Below are 22,269 nucleotides of genomic sequence, written 5' to 3' on the forward strand. Positions count from 1 at the left end.
TTATTGAGTGACACGCCACGAAACTACGCTATATATACGTACAAATGTTTCACGCACGCACATATGCTGAAGAGTTGCAAATGTTTGTATAACCAGTTGTTGGCACTTGCGCAATGATGCCAACTGGAACATATAGCAACACCAGAAGCTGATATGAAGCGCTGATGCTGGCGAGGATGCTGGCCCTGGACACTGCTACACAAATAAACTTCAGCGCGTGGCAACTAACCGCAATTGACGTTAAACCGAGGCGACGGCTGTATCAAAGACTGTATCATTACATTTGTGATGTTTTTAAAATTAGGTAGACAGCACTGCAACCACTGTTGGCATTTCACGTTGATTAGCGTCTATTCGAAAAGTAATTCCGAGACCTGGCGTAGCTCTGTGGTAAAAGGCCTCATTGCCACGCAAAATGCTTGGGTTTGATTCCAGCTGGGACCCTGAAATTTATTCTTTGCATTCGTCGGGTCGTCGCTATACCGAGGTCGGGCATTTCTTAATGCTCGCACGTTATATTTTCCATGTGTGTTCTCGTCGTTTCTATAGGTCGATACTCAGTGACAATCACCTGTGGCACATACCCGCATACCAGCGGCACATACCTGCCCGTGGGTATGTGCCACTGTCTGGCGGGAAATGTTTGACGACGTACGCAACGAGCTTGCGACATTATTCACGTCTCGTCCAGTGCGTCATAATCGTCAAACCATTTTACCCTCCCATGCTAATTTTGGTTCATGCCAAAATAAGCGGGTGACCATGAGAGCACCCAAACGTAAGCGGCTAGATAGATAGATAGATACGCTCAAAGTCACCGAAGTTCGCTAAGAAATGCTTCGCATTCAATAATAATAATAATAATAATAATAATAATAATAATAATAATAATAATAATAATAATAATAATAATAATAATAATAATAATAATAATAATAATAATAATAATACCACGATTGAACAGCGACAACATTTGTCTTGTATTGCTAGAAATTAGTTGCTGCTTACTAAGGAGTCTTGGGTATGACTCATTAGCCGTGTCAATGACATGCTTACCTTTCACGTACTCGCACGAAATAAGGAAAACGGCCATGAGAGTTCTACAATAAAGAATAAAAGTTGATGAGTCTTCACTGATACAGTATTGTTTAAGAACGTCATCATTCCTAATCGCGCGATGAAACGGTAACATTATTGGCGCAAATGAAAATAGAAGTTCATCTCTTATTGCCGCCGTATCCTCCAAGAGCGTCAATATACAATACGTCAAATGTATCGAAGTATTTTTTTTTGTCTTTAAGTCATTTCTGCGGAGCGAAGGTTTCGAAAATGCATTACGTACCAACCTCGAACATCGCGTCTTCCCCCGCGTCGTCAGCCCCCCAACAAATGGCGTTCTGTAGAGTCATTCATTTATTCTATCAGCTTGCAATGCATCTTTTTACTAACACAGACAATTTGTTTAAATGCTTTAAAGAGCCGTCCTATAAGTGAATTAAGCACCGATAAAGATACGTTTCCAGTTAACGCACTGCATACACGCTCTCAAACTCCGATATCACAGTCGGAGCGTCGCCATTTTCACGAGAGGGGCAGCAAGGAAAGCGGCGGAAGACGAAGTAAATAAATGTATTTATTGAGGGAGGCCTACAAAACGAATCCCGGTTAGCACGAACAGCCGACTCTGTACATTAAGCAGAACAGCACGGCGACGACGAAATTTTGCCTGGATGGTCCCCGTAACTGATGTCGCAAAAATGACCTTCTCACGATTAGTGTAAGTGGAACTAAGAGTTTGGAAAGCATTTCCAGCACGTCAAAACCTATTTAGTTTTCGTAGTTTTTCAAAACTTCTGAACGAGACGGCCAAGCCGCATCTTCGAGCATTGCTTTCGGTGTATCTTTTCCTCCCTCCTCAGTGCACACCGTCCTCGATCGAATCAGCAGCAACCCGCGTAACGCCCACAACGCTCGGTCAGCCATGCGCAACCATATGCGGCGTCTTTCAATGCAGCGACCACCGATTCTGGTTGTCCACCGGAGCACGCTCCTGTACGAGTTTTCGCGGTGGGCGACCGCCCGGTAATATGTTGTTGGTCCTTTTAGCAATATACTCGTATTGCACATTGTGCAGCCGGAATGTATGCGAATATCTAGAAGTGTAGAAATTTCAGACATCTTGAGAAGGCGGCTAATCGTTAACAGTTAAAAGATATCATCACCTTAATTATCTAAGGCTGGTCCACTTCTCGCGAGACATGAGTTTATAAATTATCAGTTGTTTTTGTATGTTATGCGAGTATGTCTTCGTTCTTCATTTACAAATATTTCTTCTGGTTCAGCGTGAACGCTTCTTATATATGTTGTGTTGATTTCACAATACACAAATCTTCTTTTTCTGCTTCTGAACCTTTATGTGCTGTTATATTGACAGCGTTTGTGTTGCTCCCCTTAAAAGGGCCCTGCAACACTTTTCGAGCATGGCCAGAAAACGCTGCCGATAGGTAGTAGATGCTCCCGAAAAGACGCAAACCAAATATCATAGCGCAGCACGCGGCCTGGAATTGACAATAAATTATCAAAGACATCTAAAGATAGCTTTCTCTTCTCTCGACAAATCATGAAATTAAGCCCAGTAAGCCCATCTACCAGAATTGGCTGATCTGAACATGGCGCGCTCAGTTGTTACAGGGGTCGCCGCGAGAGGCCGTCATTTGTCCACGCGTGCGTCGGGCTGTCAAGGTGGATGGACGTGTTTTTGGAGCGCTCCGGATCGACTGCGCAGATAAGTGTTTTTGCATGTTTTGAGCTTGTCTTTAAAATTATAAGGCAGCGGTTGAAATCTTCGTAGCACTTATTTTATGGTACGGCTTTTTCGGGGGCCAGACACCAGTTAGTGCGGTTGTGTGTGTTTGAAATTTTTTTTGTTATATTTTTTTCTTTTGCCGCCCCGTGGGGGAGGTGCGCGTACATTGAACACGCAAATTTTTGTAGTAGAGCATAGACTTTCTTTTTTTTTTTTGAAGTGCAGGGCTCGAGTTTAGTAATTATCGAGTATAGGGACAATTGGTGTCAGAAAGGCATGGTTAAAAAGACTGTAAAGTGTTCAGGATGTGGAGCGGGTTTGAAAGTGGACCCAAGCGTAGAAGCGGATGGAGAAGAGGCTGACGCGAAGTGTAGGCAATGTGAGGTCGAGAAAAAAATGGAGAAAATGATGGTTGCCCAGAGTGAACTGCTGGTGAGAATCGCCGAGCTCGAGACTGCGTTGGCGACAGAGCAAGAGAAAACGAGGGCAATGGGAGAACGACTGAAGTCCGCCGAGGAAGCGCTAGCGAAGCTGAACAAAGAAGCGACCTACCGAGAGAACAGTAAGGAACCCGCAAACAGAACGGTGGAGAAGGAAAAGCGAGCAAGTTTGGAAAAAACAGGTTTAGCCGGTTCAACTGTCGCAAGGCCCAGCTTCAGCGAGGTAGTGGTGGGGCAGGGAGGGAACAAAGCAGCCGGCGTCACAGGTGCAAGTAGCCCCCAGGTGCAGAACGATCCAGCTGAAAAGTCACAGCATGTGATAATCGCCGGGGACTCGAATTTAAATCGATGCACAGAAGCCATCAAAGAGAGGGTAAGAGGTGACAAGAGGGTTGCAGTAGGGGCGTTCCCAGGACGCAAGCTGGAAGCAGTCATGAGGCAAGCGAGCGCAAAGCTCAAAACGACAGCTGATAGACGAAACCTCGTGATAATTTCAGGCGGTTTAAACGATGTCCTCAATGAAGATGCAACAGGACTAGCAGCCACACTGGCGAAAGGCGTCGATGACATGCGCGCCACTTCTCCTAAGGTACAGATAGTGATATGCACGATACCGGAGGTACTGGTGCGTGATAGCAACCTGCAAAGAGCGGTGGTCAACGCAAACCAAGAGATATGGCGGATGAGTCGAGAGAAAGGTTTTGAGGTGGTGGAAATAAACAGAGAGGTGCATAGGTGGGGGGGTTTTCAACGAGACAGAATTCACTTCGATGGGCGGCTAGGTCATGAGGTGGGTTGGCGACTTGCAGGACGCGCAGTAGCTTTTTTGGGGGGCAAGCGAGCCCTTCGGGGGGCAGGATAGCTAGTAACGAGGAAAACAACCAGGGAGACTCTTCGACAGTTGGTATGGACAGATACGATTCCAAAGTGGCACCGATATCTAAGAAAGGTAGAGTCCGGGGCATAAATAGACATAGCCACGAGCGCCAAGCCAATTCAGACATAGGGTATATTAACATGCAGGGTGGTAGGAACAGGCTGAAGTGGGAAGAGATAGAAGAACAGCTAAGGGAAGAGAGGCCGATGGTATACGGTTTTGTAGAAACACATCTCAGGGACATGGAACAACCTCCGAATAATCCGGACTACGCGTGGGAATATTGTAATAGAACAGAAGGCAGCAGAAAGGGGGGTGGTATTGGGGCATTCATTCATAAAAGTACAGACTGGCAAAGGGTCAAGCAGGAGTGCAAGGAACATTTATGGCTAAAAGGGAAAGTGGCAGGTCAAATGACACTCCTTGGTTTCTTGTACTTGTGGACGGGAGCAAAGGCCAGAGAGGAAAACCAGGCAATGGTAGAGTGTATATCAAAGGACATTCAGGAGTTAGGAAGAGAGTGCGAGATAATTATACTAGGAGACATGAATGCGCACATAGAAGATATAGATGGGTATACCGACCCGACAGGCAAAATGATCATGGATATGTGTGAAAGGCTTGATTTCATCATTTGCAACAGTACCGAGAAGTGCGAAGGGCAAATAACATGGGAGGTAGGAAGGCTTCAGTCGACGATAGATTATGCACTGATGTCACATAGGATGTATGATAAGCTCAGGGGAATGCACATAGATGAAGGTGGCTCCAGAAGTCTTGGTAGCGATCACAAACGTATCAAGCTAAGTTTTGGAAGAGCAGTGAAAGTGGGAAGGAGACAAGATGAGCAACTACAGGAAAATTTTTATTCAGAAAGGCAAATTGAAATAGCCACTAAACAAATTGAGAAAGTAATCATGGAGGATAATAAGACAGTGTGGACATACACGAATCTAATTAGACTCTTTGAGTTAGAGCTTGCTAAGACGCGTGAGAAGTCACCCCGGAAAAGAAGACACAAACCCAAAAGTTGGTGGGATGAGGAAGTTCAGAGAGCCATAGCAAAACGTCAGGAAGCCTCTAGGGAACACAGGCATGCTAAGCAGCGGGGTGAACCGACAGATGAAGTTGAAAGAAAATGGGCAACCTTTCTAAGCTGTAGAAGGGATGCATCCCTTCTGATCAATGAAAAGATTAGAAGGAAGGGAGCTCAGTGGCTGGCAGAAGTCCATAAAAAAGATAGAAAGGCAGCTGCGAAATTTTGGAACCATCTAAACTCCCTAAGAAATGAGACGAGCCTAGAGAAGAGTTTTATAACTACAGCCCAAGGTGCTAGGCTAGAAGGGGACGAAGCTATTGAATATGTAAGAACAAGGGTGACAGAAAAATTTCAACAAAGTACTTTATGCACCACAATAGACAAGGACGAATCAAGTGGTGCAATGGTTCCATTTTCACAACAAGAGTGGGAAAGGGCTGAGAAAAGGGTCCCTAGTAGTACATCAACAGGCCCAGATGGCATTCCAATTAGGCTGATAAAGACATTAGGTCCGAAGTCTAAGCAGGCTTTGAGAGAGTCAGTGAGCACAATAATAATCGATGGTGAAGTTCCCGATGGATGGAAACTTAGCAGGATGAGCATGATCTATAAAGGAAAGGGGGACAAAGCTGACATAAACAACTACCGTCCTATAACAGTGACATCAGTGGTCTACAGGCTGACGATGCAGATTATAAAGGAAAGACTGCAGGCGTGGATAGATGATGAGGGGGTGCTGGGGGAACTGCAGAATGGGTTTCGGAAACACAGGAGGTTGGAAGACAATCTGTTCTCACTGACGCAGTGCATCGAAATAGCAGAAAAGGAACACAGGCCTCTGTGGCTAGCATTTTTGGATATCAAGGGAGCGTATGATAGCGTGGTTCAAGAGGAATTGTGGGGAATTCTGGACACACTAGGCGTGGAACATGTAGTCACTAATCTTTTAAAGGGTATCTATAAAGGTAACAAGGTAGTTATAAAGTGGGAAAAACAGGTATCCAAGCCTGCAGAGGTAAAACGGGGGCTTAGGCAGGGGTGCCCCCTGTCACCCTTATTATTCATGATGTACCTACAAGGATTAGAAGCAGAATTAGATTTGATTGATTGATTTGTGGGGTTTAACGTCCCAAAACCACCATTTGATTATGAGAGACGCTGTAGTGGAGGACTCCGGAAATTTTGACCTCCTGGGGTTCTTTAACGTGCACCCAAATCTGAGTACACGGGCCTACAACATTTCCGCCTCCATCGGAAATGCAGCCGCCGCAGCCGGAAGCAAAATTAGAGGGAAGTGGGCTGGGCTTCAACCTCTCTTTAGTCAAACGAGGAAAACTTATTGATCAGGCACTACCAGCATTAATGTACGCAGATGATATAGTGCTAATGGCCAACAACAAGGAAGATTTGCAGAGATTGATGGACATCTGCGGTAATGAGGGAGATAGGTTAGATTTTAGATTCAGTAAGGAAAAATCAGCAGTCATGATTTTCAATGACAACGAAGGTAGTGAGCTTAGAATACAGGAGGTCACGCTAGAGATTACACATAAATACAAGTATCTGGGCGTATGGATAAGCAATGGGACCGAGTATCTGAGGGAACACGAAATATCCGTGACGACTAAAGGTAACAGGAATGCAGCAGTCATGAAAAATAGGGCCCTGTGGAATTACAATAGGTATGATGTTGTGAGAGGAATATGGAAAGGTGTCATGGTTCCTGGGCTGACGTTCGGCAATGCGGTCTTGTGCATGAGATCAGAAGTTCAAGCAAGATTAGAAATTAAGCAACGGGGAATAGGTAGGCTTGCTTTAGGAGCTCACGGGAATACACCAAATCAGGGAGTACAAGGTGATATGGAATGGACATCATTTGAGGGCAGGGAAGCTAGCAGCAAGATAAAATTTGAGAAACGATTGAGAGAAATGGGGGAAGAGCGTTGGGCTAGGAAGGTTTTCCGCTACTTATACTTAAAGAATGTCGATACGAAATGGAGAAAGCGAACCAGGAAGTTGACTGGTAAATACTTAGAAAACAGCAGGTGGCCAAACCAAAAAGAACTGTCGGTTAAGAAGAAAGTGAAGGAAACTGAGACTGACATGTGGAGAATGGTCATGATTAAGAAGTCCGCACTAGAGACCTATCGAACCTTTAAGCAGGAAATTGCCAGGGAAAGGATCTATGATAATACTCGGGGTAGTTCTCTACTGTTTGAGGCCCGGACGGGAGTACTGCGAACCAAGACATATCGGGCCAAATCCGAAGGGGTAGACACAGTATGCAGTGCGTGTGAAGAGGAAGAAGAAACTGCCGAACACTTGATAATGTTCTGTAAAGGGCTTCACCCTATAGTTCAGGAAGATGGCGCTGCGTTTTTCAAAGCACTGGGGTTTGGGACCAGGAGGGCAAAATAGACTTTAAGCGGGTAGACTTAACTAGAAGGAGGTTATCTGATTGGTGGCTAAAGTCGAGGCACGAGTGAAAATTAAACTCTTCACTGCAAAGTACGAATCCTCAAACTCACTTTTTAAGGAAAAAAAATAAATATAGTTTTTGGTTCATTAGGTATTACGGCTTGGTGGCGCTAGCCACCGCCCGATCTAAAGGGTACAGCCATATCCATCCATCCATCCATCCATCCATGCGCGCGCCATCGCACTGAGAAAGCCGCGTATTCGAAGAAGAAAAAAATAATAAAAAATACTCAATGTCACGAGGTGCGAGTGACGTTTTTTGTTTGCCCCTCGCATCCCTCCCTGCTCAGTTTCCAGCGCTTTCGTCGGGACGAGAGAAGAGAGAATGTGATTGCTGCGTGTGACAAATCTTTGTAACTCCACTCGTAATGGATGAATTCTTCAAATTTTTGCGGCGTTCAATTTGTGAGGTAATACGCTTTTCCAGTGAATTATTTCCGTGGTTACTCAAAAAAGTGTTTCAGGGGCCCTTTAAAGGGACACTGCAACACTTTTCCAAGTAACCATTGAACGGATTCACTAAAGGAGCTTATTGCCTCAGGAATTTATGGCCGCATCAATTTTAAGAATCTGTGTAGTGCGAGAACATTTACAAATGGTGTCATCGCTTGGCAGATGCGGAGTGGCCGACGAACTCTGCGCCGGAGCACTCCACTTTGGCGGAGGGCAACAGAATAAATCTGCCAATGGAACACACGCGCTCCCTCTGGGTCAAGTGGCAGGACCAGAATGGAACGCGACATGGGCGTCTCCATTACTTGATTGGACACGCTGCGCGCAGCGACGCTACGCTAGCAAAACGTGAGCTCCGGCGCGAGGCGCAACTGCTGCGAGCACCGTCCGTTAGTGCGCTCGAAGTTGGCACCGTTTCACGGCACGGGGCGCTTGCCTCTTCCGGTCGAATCCTCCCATTTTCACGGAGCAGAAAAAATTGCTCCGTGGAGTGGATCTCGCGACAGAGCTGCTCCAGATATGCCAATGGAACATACACGGAGCACTCTCAATCTGCAAATGGGACTTGCTCCGTGTGGAGCAGAAAAAGTATTCGCGGAAGGGCTCCGAATCTGCCAGTGGATGACACCAAAAGATTTGTCGCACGCTGAGATCGCATTAATCTCTTCTCTCGTCCGAACGAAAGCACTGGAAGGTGTGTAGGGAGGGATGGCACGGGGAAAGAAAATACGTCATGCACGCCTCGTGACCTTGAGCACCTTTCCTCTTCCTTGAATGCGCGGCTTTTCAGTGCGATCTCGCGCACCCGCGTGCACAAGTCGTGGCCTCCCGTGGCGGTCCCAGTAACCACAGAGCGCGCCATGCTCAAATCAGCCAATGGCTAATGCTCAGCCTGTGACGAAGCGATATTTTGAGCATGTAGCGTCATTTATTGAGATAAGAGGAAGGGATATTTAGCCGACTGAGAATTTCTTGTGAATTTTTGTCCGCGTGCTGCACTATAGTATCTGGCTCGTGTGTTCTCAAAAGCCTCTACAACCGATCCGCAGCGTTTTCGAACCACGCTGAGAGTGTTGCAGGGCCCCTTTAGTTAGTTCCATACCTACAACTTTGCCTTCCTTCTTGTTATATTGCTGCATTTTGTCTTCCCTGAGCACCTCCTTTCTTGGCCCTCACCATGGTCCTGTAGTTAGTCATAAATAAATTGTCACGTGGTTTAATGTGACGTCGCCTTCAGCAAAAGTCAACACGTCATGAATAGAGCGTCGAAGAACGGCGGGCGTCAAGCAGCTTGAATCCACCGCGACCACTGATCGTGTGGCTACCACTAACGCTGTAGCTTGCTTTTTTGGTTGCTTCGTCAGCGGCTCGTATTATTCACTCAAAATAAATACGGCTACAGTATTTACATAAAAATGCTGTGACAGCAAAGAAGCGAACTCTACATCGAGATGCACAAACTTCATGGTGGTTACCATCATAAGTTCAAAAGTTTTTATTATTGATTGATTGATTGATTGATATGGGGGGTTTAACATCCCGAAACCACCATATGATTATGAGAGACTCCGTACTGGAGGGCTCCAGAAATTGAGACCACCTGGGGTTCTTTAACGTGCACCCAAATCTGAGCACACGGGCGTACAACATTTCCGCCTCCATCAGAAATTCAGCCACCGCAGCCGGGATTTGAACCCGCGACCTGGGGGAAAGTTTTAATTAAGAACACTCCTTGATTAACGTAATAAATATAAACTTAAGGGCAGTTTTCTTTAATGAAATCTGGAAATGAAAGAAGATTGGGCGAAATTCTAACACACCAATTTCGCAAACGAGTGTACCGGGCGTGAGGGAAAGCCGGCCGCTGTGTCGCATCAGACTGCACTTTCCCGTGACGAAGAAGCGATAAACGTAGGATGAAAGGGCCCCGAGACAGTATCTTGTGGTTTGAAACGGCAACTTATCTCACTTACACCAGCGGATCGCCTTGCTATTGCGTGCGATGTTTGGTTGCATTATGCGGCTGCATTATGCGGCTGCATTATGCGAAGGCGGCTGCATTATGCGAGAGGCCCGTGTGCCGTGGTATGTCAGTGCACGATAAAGTATACCAGATGTTTCTTATCTACTTCTTTTTAGATGCGGGGCATCTAATACTCGAGGCTTGTAGTGCGGCGCCGTCCGCAAGCTTCGTCCTCCTTCTTCCACCATCTGTGCATCCCTTCCTCCTCTACACACCGCGTGCGCTTCTCCTCTTCACGAACATTCGCTAGCTGTATAATGTAGCGCGCATGCGCCGTCACGCTTCGATAACATCGGCAGCTGACGCGCGCGCATGCGCCGTCGCGTTTCGAGAACATCGGCAGCTGACGCGCGCGCATGCGCCGTTGCGCTTCTCCCCCTTCTCGAACATTCGACAGCTGACAATGCATGCGCCGTCGCGCTGTATATATACTCAAGGTCGGTGCTCGCTTGCTCAGTTGCCGCTCGTCGGTTGGTTTGTACTGCGCGTCGACGTCCGAGGTCGCAATGATCGACGTCCCTTCGACCAGCGCCGGCCAAAGTGTTGGCGGAACCTCAACCAAGTCGTCGTCCAACCCTTTCGCATACGTGTCGTACGTGTTCACTCATTTAACACCCCTCCTACAACCACGTTAACCAATTTAGCCAGCGACCCAAGTAAGTCGCAATTTAACACCCCATTTCACAACCACGTTAACCAATTTAGCCATCGACCCAAGTAAGTCGCACTTTAAAATGGCCGTGTTCCAATTTTTTATTGAGTGACACGCCACGAAACTGCGCTATATATACGTACAAATGTTTCACGCACGCACGTGTGCTGAAGAGTTGCAAATGTTTGTTTAACCAGTTGTTGGCACTTGCGCAATGATGCCAACTGGAACATATGTATTAGCAACACCAGAAGCTGATATGAAGCGCTGATGCTGGCGAGGATGCTGGCCCTGGACACTGCTACACAAATAAACTTCAGCGCGTGGCAACTAACCGCAATTGACGTTAAACCGAGGCGACGGCTGTATCAAAGACTGTATCATTACATTTGTGATGTTTTTAAAATTAGGTAGGCAGCACTGCAACCACTATTGGCATTTCACGTTGATTAGCGTCTATTCGAAAAGTAATTCCGAGACCTGGCGTAGCTCTGTGGTAAAATGCTTCATTGCCACGCAGAATGCTTGGGTTCGATTCCAGCTGGGACCCTGAAATTTATTCTTTGCATTCGTCGGGTCGTCGCTATACCGAGGTCGGGCATTTCTTAATGCTCGCACGTTATATTTTCCATGTGTGTTCTCGTCGTTTCTATAGGTCGATACTCAGTGACAATCACCTGTGGCACATACCCGCATACCAGCGGCACATACCTGCCCGTGGGTATGTGCCACTGTCTGGCGGGAAATGTTTGACGACGTACGCAACGAGCTTGCGACATTATTCACGTCTCGTCCAGTGCGTCATAATCGTCAAACCATTTTACCCTCCCATGCTAATTTTGGTTCATGCCAAAATAAGCGGGTGACCATGAGAGCACCCAAACGTAAGCGGCTAGATAGATAGATAGATACGCTCAAAGTCACCGAAGTTCGCTAAGAAATGCTTCGCATTCAATAATAATAATAATAATAATAATAATAATAATAATAATAATACCACGATTGAACAGCGACAACATTTGTCTTGTATTGCTAGAAATTAGTTGCTGCTTACTAAGGAGTCTTGGGTATGACTCATTAGCCGTGTCAATGACATGCTTACCTTTCACGTACTCGCACGAAATAAGGAAAACGGCCATGAGAGTTCTACAATAAAGAATAAAAGTTGATGAGTCTTCACTGATACAGTATTGTTTAAGAACGTCATCATTCCTAATTGCGCGATGAAACGGTAACATTATTGGCGCAAATGAAAATAGAAGTTCATCTCTTATTGCCGCCGTATCCTCCAAGAGCGTCAATATACAATACGTCAAATGTATCGAAGTATTTTTTTTTTGTCTTTAAGTCATTTCCGCGGAGCGAAGGTTTCGAAAATGCATTACGTACCAACCTCGAACATCGCGTCTTCCCCCGCGTCGTCAGCCCCCCAACAAATGGCGTTCTGTAGAGTCATTCATTTATTCTATCAGCTTGCAATGCATCTTTTTACTAACACAGACAATTTGTTTAAATGCTTTAAAGAGCCGTCCTATAAGTGAATTAAGCACCGATAAAGATACGTTTCCAGTTAACGCACTGCATACACGCTCTCAAACTCCGATATCACAGTCGGAGCGTCGCCATTTTCACGAGAGGGGCAGCAAGGAAAGCGGCGGAAGACGAAGTAAATAAATGTATTTATTGAGGGAGGCCTACAAAACGAATCCCGGTTAGCACGAACAGCCGACTCTGTACATTAAGCAGAACAGCACGGCGACGACGAAATTTTGCCTGGATGGTCCCCGTAACTGATGTCGCAAAAATGACCTTCTCACGATTAGTGTAAGTGGAACTAAGAGTTTGGAAAGCATTTCCAGCACGTCAAAACCTATTTAGTTTTCGTAGTTTTTCAAAACTTCTGAACGAGACGGCCAAGCCGCATCTTCGAGCATTGCTTTCGGTGTATCTTTTCCTCCCTCCTCAGTGCACACCGTCCTCGATCGAATCAGCAGCAACCCGCGTAACGCCCACAACGCTCGGTCAGCCATGCGCAACCATATGCGGCGTCTTTCAATGCAGCGACCACCGATTCTGGTTGTCCACCGGAGCACGCTCCTGTACGAGTTTTCGCGGTGGGCGACCGCCCGGTAATATGTTGTTGGTCCTTTTAGCAATATACTCGTATTGCACATTGTGCAGCCGGAATGTATGCGAATATCTAGAAGTGTAGAAATTTCAGACATCTTGAGAAGGCGGCTAATCGTTAACAGTTAAAAGATATCATCACCTTAATTATCTAAGGCTGGTCCACTTCTCGCGAGACATGAGTTTATAAATTATCAGTTGTTTTTGTATGTTATGCGAGTATGTCTTCGTTCTTCATTTACAAATATTTCTTCTGGTTCAGCGTGAACGCTTCTTATATATGTTGTGTTGATTTCACAATACACAAATCTTCTTTTTCTGCTTCTGAACCTTTATGTGCTGTTATATTGACAGCGTTTGTGTTGCTCCCCTTAAAAGGGCCCTGCAACACTTTTCGAGCATGGCCAGAAAACGCGTCCGATAGGTAGTAGATTCTCCGTGAAAAGACGCAAGCCAAATATCATAGCGCAGCACGCGGCCTGGAATTGACAATAAATTACCAAAGACAGCTAAAGATAGCTTTCTCTTCTCTCGACAAATCATGAAATTAAGCCCAGTCAGCCCATCTACCAGCATTGGCTGATTTGAACATGGCGCGCTCAGTTGTTACAGGGGTCGCCGCGAGAGGCCGTCATTTGTCCACGCGTGCGATCACACTTAGAAAGCCGCGTATTCGAAGAAAAAAAAATACTCAATGTCACGAGGTGCGAGTGACGTTTTTTGTTTGCCCCTCGCATCCCTCCCTGCTCAGTTTCCAGCGCTTTCGTCGGGACGAGAGAAGAGAGAATGTGATTGCAGCTTGTGACAAATCTTTGTAACTCCACTCGTAATGGACGAATTCTTCAAATTTTTGCGGCGTTCAATTTGTGAGGTCATACGCTTTTCCCGTGAATTATTTCTATGGTTACTCAAAAAAGTGTTTCAGGGCCCTTTAAAGGGACACTGCAACACTTTTCCAAGTAACCATTGAACGGATTCACTAAAGGAGCTTATTGCCTCAGGAATTTATGGCCGCATCAGTTTTAAGAATCTGTGTAGTACGAGCGCAGTTATACAAATGGTGTCATCGTTCGGCAGATGCAGAGTGGCTGACAAACTCTGCGCCGAAGCACTCCACTTTGGCGGAGGGCAACAGGATAAATCTGCCAATGGAACACACGCACTCCCTCTGGGTCAAGTGGCAGGATCAGAATGGAACGCGATATGCGCGTCTATTACTTGATTGGACACGCTGCGCACAGCGACGCTACGCTAGCAAAACGTGAGCTCTGGCGCGAGGCGCAACTGCTGAGAGCGCCGTTCGTTAGTGCGCTCGAAGTTGGCACCGTTTCAAGGCATGGGGCGCTTGCGACTTCCGGTCGAATCCTCCTATTTTCACGGAGCAGAAACAGTTGCTCCGTGGAGTGGGTCTCACGACGGAGCTGCTCCAGATCTGCCAATGAAACATACATGGAGCACTCTCAATCTGCAAATGGAATGGACTTGCTCCGTATGGAGCAGAAAAAGTATTAGCGGAAGGGCTCCGAATCTGCCAATGGATGACACCAAAAGATTTGTTGCACGCCGAGATCGCATTATCTCTTCTCTCATTCGAACGAAAACACTGGAAGGTGAGTAGGGAGGGATGGCACGGGGAAAGAAAATACGTCATGCACGCCTCATGACCTTGAGCACCTTTTCACTTCCTTCAATGCGCGGCTTTTCAGTGCAATCTCGCGCACCCGTGTGGACAAGTCGTTGCCTCCCGTGGCGGTCCCAGTAACCACATAGCGCGCCATGCTCAAATCAGCCAATGGCTAATGCTCGGCCTGTGACGAAGTGATATTTTGAGCATGTAGCGTCATTTATTGAGATAAGAGGAAGCGATATTTAGCCGACTGAGAATTTCTCGTGAATTTTTGTCCGCGTGCTGCACTATAGTATCTGGCTCGTGTGTTCTCGAGAGCCTCGACAACCGATCGGCAGCGTTTTTGGACCACGCTGAGAGTGTCGCAGGGCGCCCTTAATTAGTTTCATACCTACAACTTTGCTTTCCTTCTTGTTATATTGCTGCATTTTGTCTTCCCTAAGCACCTTCTTTCTTGGCCCTCACCATGGTCCTGTAGTTAGTCATAAATAAATTGTCACGTGGTTTAATGTGACGTCGCCTTCAGCAAAAGTCAAAACGTCACGAATAGAGCGTCGAAGAGCGGCGGGCGTCTAGCAGCTTGAATCCACCGCGACCTCTGATCGTGTGGCTACCACTAACGCTGTAGCTTGCTTTTTTGGCTGCTTCGTCAGCGTCTCGTATTATTCGCTAATAATAAATACGGCTACAGTATTTACATAAAAATGCTGTGACAGCAAAGAAGTGAACTCTACATCGAGGTGCACAAACTTCATGGTGGTTACCATTGTAAGTTCAAAAGTTTTTATTATTGATTGATTGATTGATTGATTGATATGGGGGTTTTAACATCCCGAAACCACCATATGATTATGAGAGACTCCGTACTGGAGGGCTCCAGAAATTGAGACCACCTGGGGTTCTTTAACGCGCACCCAAATCTGAGCACACGGGCCTACAACATTTCCGCCTCCATCAGAAATACGGCCGCCACAGCCGGGATTCGAACCCGCGACCTGGGGGAAAGTTTTAATTAAGAACACTCCTTGATTAACGTAATAAATATAAACTTAAGGGCAGTTTCTTTTAATCACATCAGGAAATGGAAGAAGATTGGGCGCAATTCCAACAGCCCAATTTCGCAAACGAGTGTACCGGGCGTGAGGGAAAGCCGGCCGCTGTGTTGCATCAGACTGTACTTTCCCGTGACGAAGAAGTGATAAACGTAGGATGAAAGGGCTCCGAGACAGTATCTTGTGGTTTGAAACGGCAAGTTATCTCACTTACACCAGCGGATCGTCTTGCTATTGCGTGTGATGTTTGGTGCTTATCTTCTTCGCGCAGTCCGCAGTTGGTCCCTTTCCTCTCATTCTTCAGCTTTATTTCATGCACGGGGCTTTCGGTTGCGATATTGGGGCCTGCAACTGACTATGAATATCTGAGATCACGTGTAATTTTATTGGATATCACAGTAATGAACATGCCTATCAACGGATGCCCTACCATATTCTCAATTATGGTGATTAAAGGTTGGTTAACAATTTCAGTTTGAATGTTTGAATGTAGCTACAGTTCTGGAAAAGTATTTTCGCATCAGCTAACACTCAGTAAATAAAGATGACAGGTGGTTTACTCTCGTCGCATTGTTTACGAAATCAGCTGTATTTTTACAATAAAAATTTTAAAGAACATCCAACGTATTTATCGTGTTTTGTTCTCCCCTCGTGTCCACTCTTGAAGCAATGTTTTTTGTCATGATTAACCAACCAAGCCGTCCGTCATTCTGTGCGTAGATCGTATTGAGCCAGTCAGCATTGGCGTGAGCAGGGAAGGGTGGTGGTCACCCTCCCCTAGACCCATAAGAAAAGTGGGGCGAAGTTAGCGCCATATACCTTGACATAATAGAGAACCATGCGGAGCATGCCAGAGGCCCGCCTGGTCAGAGGTCCTCACACGCGTCAACCACAAGGACGCGAGTTGGCTCCTCCAGAGACACTGAAGACACCGGTCTGTATTCTATGTCGGAAGACGACACATCCGATGACAGTTTTATACCTGTCCGGGGTTAACCCCATGTCAAGGGGGTGATTGAGAGAAAACCAAAACATAGTGAACTAGAAATTCTAGTTCACTATAACCCAGACGTAGGTGACTAGATAGAAACATACGTAGATAGATGCTCAAAGTGCTCGAACCACGCAAAGAAATGCTTCGCATGTAATAGCCAGCTGAGCAACCATCATTGACTTTTCACCAACATTACGCCCGCAAAGAAGTTCTTAGACCTAAGGTGACGCTACGGTACAATACTCGATTACCACGCCTGCGGAGGCTGCATTTCCGATGGAGGCGGAAATGTTGTAGGCCCGTGTACTCAGATTTGGGTGCACGTTAAAAAACCCCATGTGGTCGAAATTTCCGGAGCCCTCCACTACGGCGTCTCTCATAATCAAATGGTGGTTTTGGGACGTTAAACCCCACAAATCAATGAATCAATCAATCGATTACCACGCAGAATTCTTCAGTTCGACTACTCTTAGGACGCTGATATTTCTTTTTTGCGTTCTTCGGGTGAACACTGGCGACATCAGTTTTTAGGGGCGAAGCTCCGCTTAGTCTAACCTTGTCCTGTGCGTGGCGTAGCCGAGAGAAGAAGAGACGAGAAAAAAAAGAAGGCAGCATCTCTCGAACAATATAATTGACCACGCATAGACGTAGATACAAAGAGCGGTTGAGTGAGTATATTCTAGATGGTGCTGTACCGCTACTCTCCGATTGGCTGCTGCGCCATTGCCGGTAGTGCCTGGGTGCGCAAGGAAGAAGTGCCTCCCTCAGTCTCCTGGATAGTCGTGGTACTGGGTGGATCACTCGTGAGGCATGGATGAAGCAGACTGGCGGGCTCGTTGGAGATGTTTGCGCTAGGCTTCGTTGGCTTGCGTCTCGTTGGTGTTAGCTACGCGCCGTCTACATTCTCGAACGCGATCGGACGCATGCACGGACGGAAGGACACACGGATTGATGGACGGCCAGACAGACAGACAGACAGATAGATTGAGAGAAAGACATATGGACGAACGAACGGACGCACAAACAGACAGACGGACGGACGGAATTTTTGCGATACGAGCTCTTCAACGCTATAAACGCATTAAAAGTGATCCAACATTATAATGCACCCTGTTAAGCGGTAGCCTGATATGCAGTGCTATAGCACAAGTAGCCAAATCGTCAAATATAGCCGGCCCCCACCGCTAAGAGCTTATACAGTGCGGGGTCGTGACACACAGAAAACAATCTTCACAGAGACATAAGGAAAAAATCACAATTAAGTGATCACTGTATTGACGCAACGCTTTGCCTCAGTTCCTGGTTTACCCGTGAAAGAGAAAACGGAGCTGAAGTTTAGTCAAATGCGAAGAAAGACGGATGACAACAGATGCCGAGTTACAAATTATTTTTAGTTTGCACTATTGACACATATCGTGGCACCCAAAACACACGTGACTACTGAAGATGTGCTATTATCCCCCCGACGTCAGCATCCCCGCCACAGACGCGCGTGAATTATCTCAATGATAAAAAGTCAATTTTTTAGGGTGGGTTAGAGATGCCACACTAACATATCTATCTTTAGGGCGTACTACTTCAGCTGCTTTCAATACTTTTCTTGTTCCTTTAACGCGATCGCGTTAAGAGCTCGTTTCCATGAAAATCAGCGCTTGTCTGCGTTTCTTTCTTGTCCTTTTTTGGAATAACTATAAGAATATTATTAATACTAATATATTAGGTTTTACGTTCTGTAGCCATGAGATGATTACTATAGATGCCGTAGTGGAGGGCACCGGAAATTACGACCATCTGGTGTTCTTTCTGTGCACTGGTATCACACAGTACGTGGGTCTCTACCATTTCACCTCCATCAAAATGTGACCACCACAGCTAAGATCAAACCCGTTCCCTGTAGCTCACCGTAGCACCGAAGTCACTGTTCTACCGTGGCGTACTGTTTGACACTGCAATGAAACCCAACTTACACAGAGATTCGCGCTCCGACGACACTGTTCACCCCAAAGTTACTCGAACAAACTAGTGACGTTGCTCTACCCTGCAGAGCAATGGACAGTACGCGATGCGCGGAACGCATGGGCTCACCTGGCAGGCGTCGTCACCCTTCTCACCACCGGCGCAGTACGAGCTGGCCGGCATCAGGAACTGCTTCTCCGTCACCGCGTTGATTTTGGCCGTACAGTCGCGGTCCTCGACGACGGGCAGCACGGCTTCACGGACCCGCAGCGCAATCGGTCCGCCTGACGCAAACGATACGCAGAAAGCAGAATGGTTTTTAAAATAATTGTTCTTCTCTTATATCAGCTGTTCACGTATGTTCAGCACAGATTGCCTAGCTAGAGTATATGCTGTCTTGCTTTGAGTGAACGAGCAATTGTCTGACCGCAGCGCGTAGGAAATACATTTATAAGCGCATGCGCTGTGAGCGTTTGTGGCCTACAGGGCTGGAATGGGAACAAGCTTTTTTGTTATTTTAAGAAATGTGTGACGTATATCGACAACTTGTGAGCGAGCCAGCCCGCTTCCCGGCAAAAAATCGTAAAAGACAGTTGAGGAAAGAAAGAAAGGAATGATTGATTGATATGTGGGGTTTAACGTCCCAAAACCACTACATGATAATGAGAGACGCCGTAGTGGAGGGCTCCGGAAATTTAGACCACCTGGGGTTCTTTAACGTGCACCCAAATCTGACCACACGGGCCTACAACATTTCCGCCTCCATCGGAAATGCAGCCACTGCAGCCGGGATTCGATCCCGCAACCTGCGGGTCAGCAGCCGATTACCTTAGCCACTAGACCACCGCGGCGGGGCAGAAAGAAAGCAATAGTGAAAAGAAATTACACTGTATAAATATGAACGAAGTCTACCAGAAAAGCGCCCGCCACAAGATTTACTTTCTGTTTCAAGTGCGGTTGATCAGGCCTGGAAACAACTGTAACATTATCCGGCATTTTATTCGTATCATTCGTTCTTTATTCATATTGATTTTAAAACTAAGTGAGGTTAACGTTCCCCACGAGGGGGGGGGGGGCGTAGTTAGAAACATTTGACAGGGTTGTGAGGGGAGAGGGTAGTCCTGCTCACCTTTTTGTGCGTATGTTTGCGTGTGTGCACCATTCCAACCACCTTGACCCGGCTATACGCCAGTGCCTACAAAGTTAGGCCTTTTATCAAGTTACGGAAATACGGCAGGCAAATATGGTGAGACAGTACGGTAGCGTGACGCCTTGCCAGTGACAATGCGTTTCTCGGGTGACAGGTCCCTCGCGAACAATGGGTAGGCTGACAGGCAACAATAAGGCGTGACAAAACCACAGTTATTTTTGAAAGAGCTTTTGTGTTCTTGGGGTGCCTTCGTAAAAGGTCGACGACCGAGAAATGAGGAACGGGTATTTGCGCGCCGTATTTCCGTAACTTGCTGAATGACACTAGTAACGCGAGAGCTCAGACAGAAATATAGGCAGGTCGACTATAGCGCATAGAGTTTCCCAATATACACTAGAGGGAACTCTGGCGCTAATGTCTATGGAAGCTGCAATGCACGGCGCTTCAGCGATCATGGGAATGATGGGTAGTACACACATTTGTCTAAACTTCGTACTTCTGGCCTGCTTTTGGCTCCGTGTATGTTCGTGTGGCTTGAAGCTGTTTTCTCACCAAACAAAAATCAGCAAATGTTCAGCGATTACGCTTCACCACCCTATTTTTTTAATTACCTTTCCAAATTGGGTCACGAAGTTTAAAAGGGTTGAATCTTTCATTCAAAACAAAATCGAAACACAGCAATAAACGAAGCCGCAAGTACGAATTCGCCGCCCGCAAGTACAAAGACTAGGCAAACGTGTGTACTACCCATCATTGCCATGGTCGCTGAACGATCGCAGCGCCAGAGTGCCCTCTAGTTAATTTTGAGAAACTCTATGGACTAGCGTACCTTCTCCCAGGTAGCCGTATCCAGTGACGGTGCACCGATCCCCGGGAGCGGGCGCCGCTCCGCGGGCGGGCAGGCACACGAGGCAGGTGCGCGGGTTGAGCTGCACGGCGCCCTGGAGTTTGAGCAGCGCGATGTCGTTGTCCAGCGTCTGGCCGTTGTGGTTGTGGTGGATGTAGGTGGTGGCCACGCGGCGCGTCTGCGCTCCCGGGTGCGCCCGCTCGCTGCCCAGGTCGTGGTCGCCGACGCGGACGAACACGGGCTCCCCGTTGCGCACCAGGCTGCGCCAGCACCGCGACAAACGTTAGCTATAACTCAGTCGTTTACTTAGGTAGCGTAACACCTAAGACTAACGAATATTACAAATTGTTGGACTCTTAACGTCCCAAAACGACCACATGATTATGAGAGACGCCGTAGTGGGGGGCTCCAACAATTTCGACCATTTGGGGATTCTTCAGCGTGAACCGAAGTCTTACAGGCACACGGACCTCGAGCATTTTCACCTCCATCGAAAACATGGGCTGCCGGAGGTGGCATTCGATCCCACGACCTCCGGGTCAGCAATCAAGCCCAATAATCACTATAGACCACCGTGGTGGGTCGAGACTGACGACGGCGAACACACCTCATTCAATTAACCCTAACTTTAAAAGAAAAGGTATGTCGTCTAAAGCAATAAAAAGAAAACATGCGGTTTTGCTGATGATGATTGGTGATTTGTGGGGTTTAACGTCCTGAAACCACCATATGGTTATGAGAGACGCCGTACTGAAGGGCTCCGGAAATTTATACCACCTGGGGTTCTTTAACGTGCACCCAAATCTGAGCACACGGGCCTACAACATTTCCGCCTCCATTGGAAATGCAGCCGCCACAGCCGGGATTTGATCCCGCGACCTGCGGGTCAGCAGCCGAGTACCTTATAGCTACTAGACCACCGTGGCGGGGCAAACATGCGGTGCTAAATATAACAAAGTTTTCTCACAAAACGCTCGAGGGAACTCTGGCGCTATATTTTCTTCGGGCGCTGCAACGCATTACACTTTAGCCAATGATGGAATGATGGGTAGAACATAAATTTGCCTAAGGTTTGTTCTTTAGGCGCCTTCGCCCCGCTATGGCTTCTTCGGTGAATAGTTTCCCCGACCTTCTCGGTGTCTTTTCCGGTTAACTGCGCGATGTGGTTATTCGGGAGTGTGCTGAGGGAGGCGGACCAAATGATACCCAGCTCCTTTTTTTTTTCTCTTATTATCTTTATTCCTAATCTATCTTTTATTCCCATTATTTCATTCCCTGTGTCGTGTTGTTGATGTGTCTGCCTATGCGCGAGAGACGGTTATGACGCGGCACTACTTTTCTCTTCTTTTCCTCTTTCACTTCGTTTGTTTTTGTTTTCTTTGGGGGGGGAGGGGGGGGGGGCTCCAAGTGGTCTGCAACCCATTTTTCGCGAGTTGAAGTTAATGAATGTCGGCAAAAAAACTAATAAAACAAAAGCCGCAGTTCGCAGCCTTAGAATTTTCAGGCTCGCAAATCCAAATGATCTCACGAAGTTCAGAACGAGGTATTTTTTTAGCCGAGGCAAAAGCCAAGGCACAACAATAAGCAAGACCCAACCTGAATTCATAGCTGTGAGATCGAAGATTAGACAATGCTGTATATGTGCTAGCATGGTTCTCCTGGTGGCTGAACGATCTTAGCGCCACAGTTCCTTGTAAACAAGCAATAGAACAGTGCAAGACATAGAAAATTCAGTTTTACAATATAAA

The 22,269-nt window shown here is 46.8% G+C and overlaps 1 protein-coding gene across 1 annotated transcript in view; it reads right to left on the minus strand.

Moving 5' to 3' along the window:
• The window catches only part of LOC142786786 (uncharacterized), a 67,531-nt gene that overhangs the window by 19,011 nt on the left and 26,251 nt on the right, over positions 1-22,269 (minus strand). The window contains exons 6-7 of the mRNA XM_075884431.1: positions 20,504-20,781; positions 18,654-18,808 (exon numbers count right to left, since the gene is read on the minus strand). Coding sequence (XP_075740546.1) covers positions 18,654-18,808; positions 20,504-20,781 — 433 coding nt within the window. The remainder of the gene's footprint in view (positions 1-18,653; positions 18,809-20,503; positions 20,782-22,269) is intronic.

The sequence above is a fragment of the Rhipicephalus microplus genome, unplaced genomic scaffold, assembly GCF_043290135.1.
Source record: "Rhipicephalus microplus isolate Deutch F79 unplaced genomic scaffold, USDA_Rmic scaffold_32, whole genome shotgun sequence".
NCBI lineage: Eukaryota > Metazoa > Arthropoda > Arachnida > Ixodida > Ixodidae > Rhipicephalus > Rhipicephalus microplus.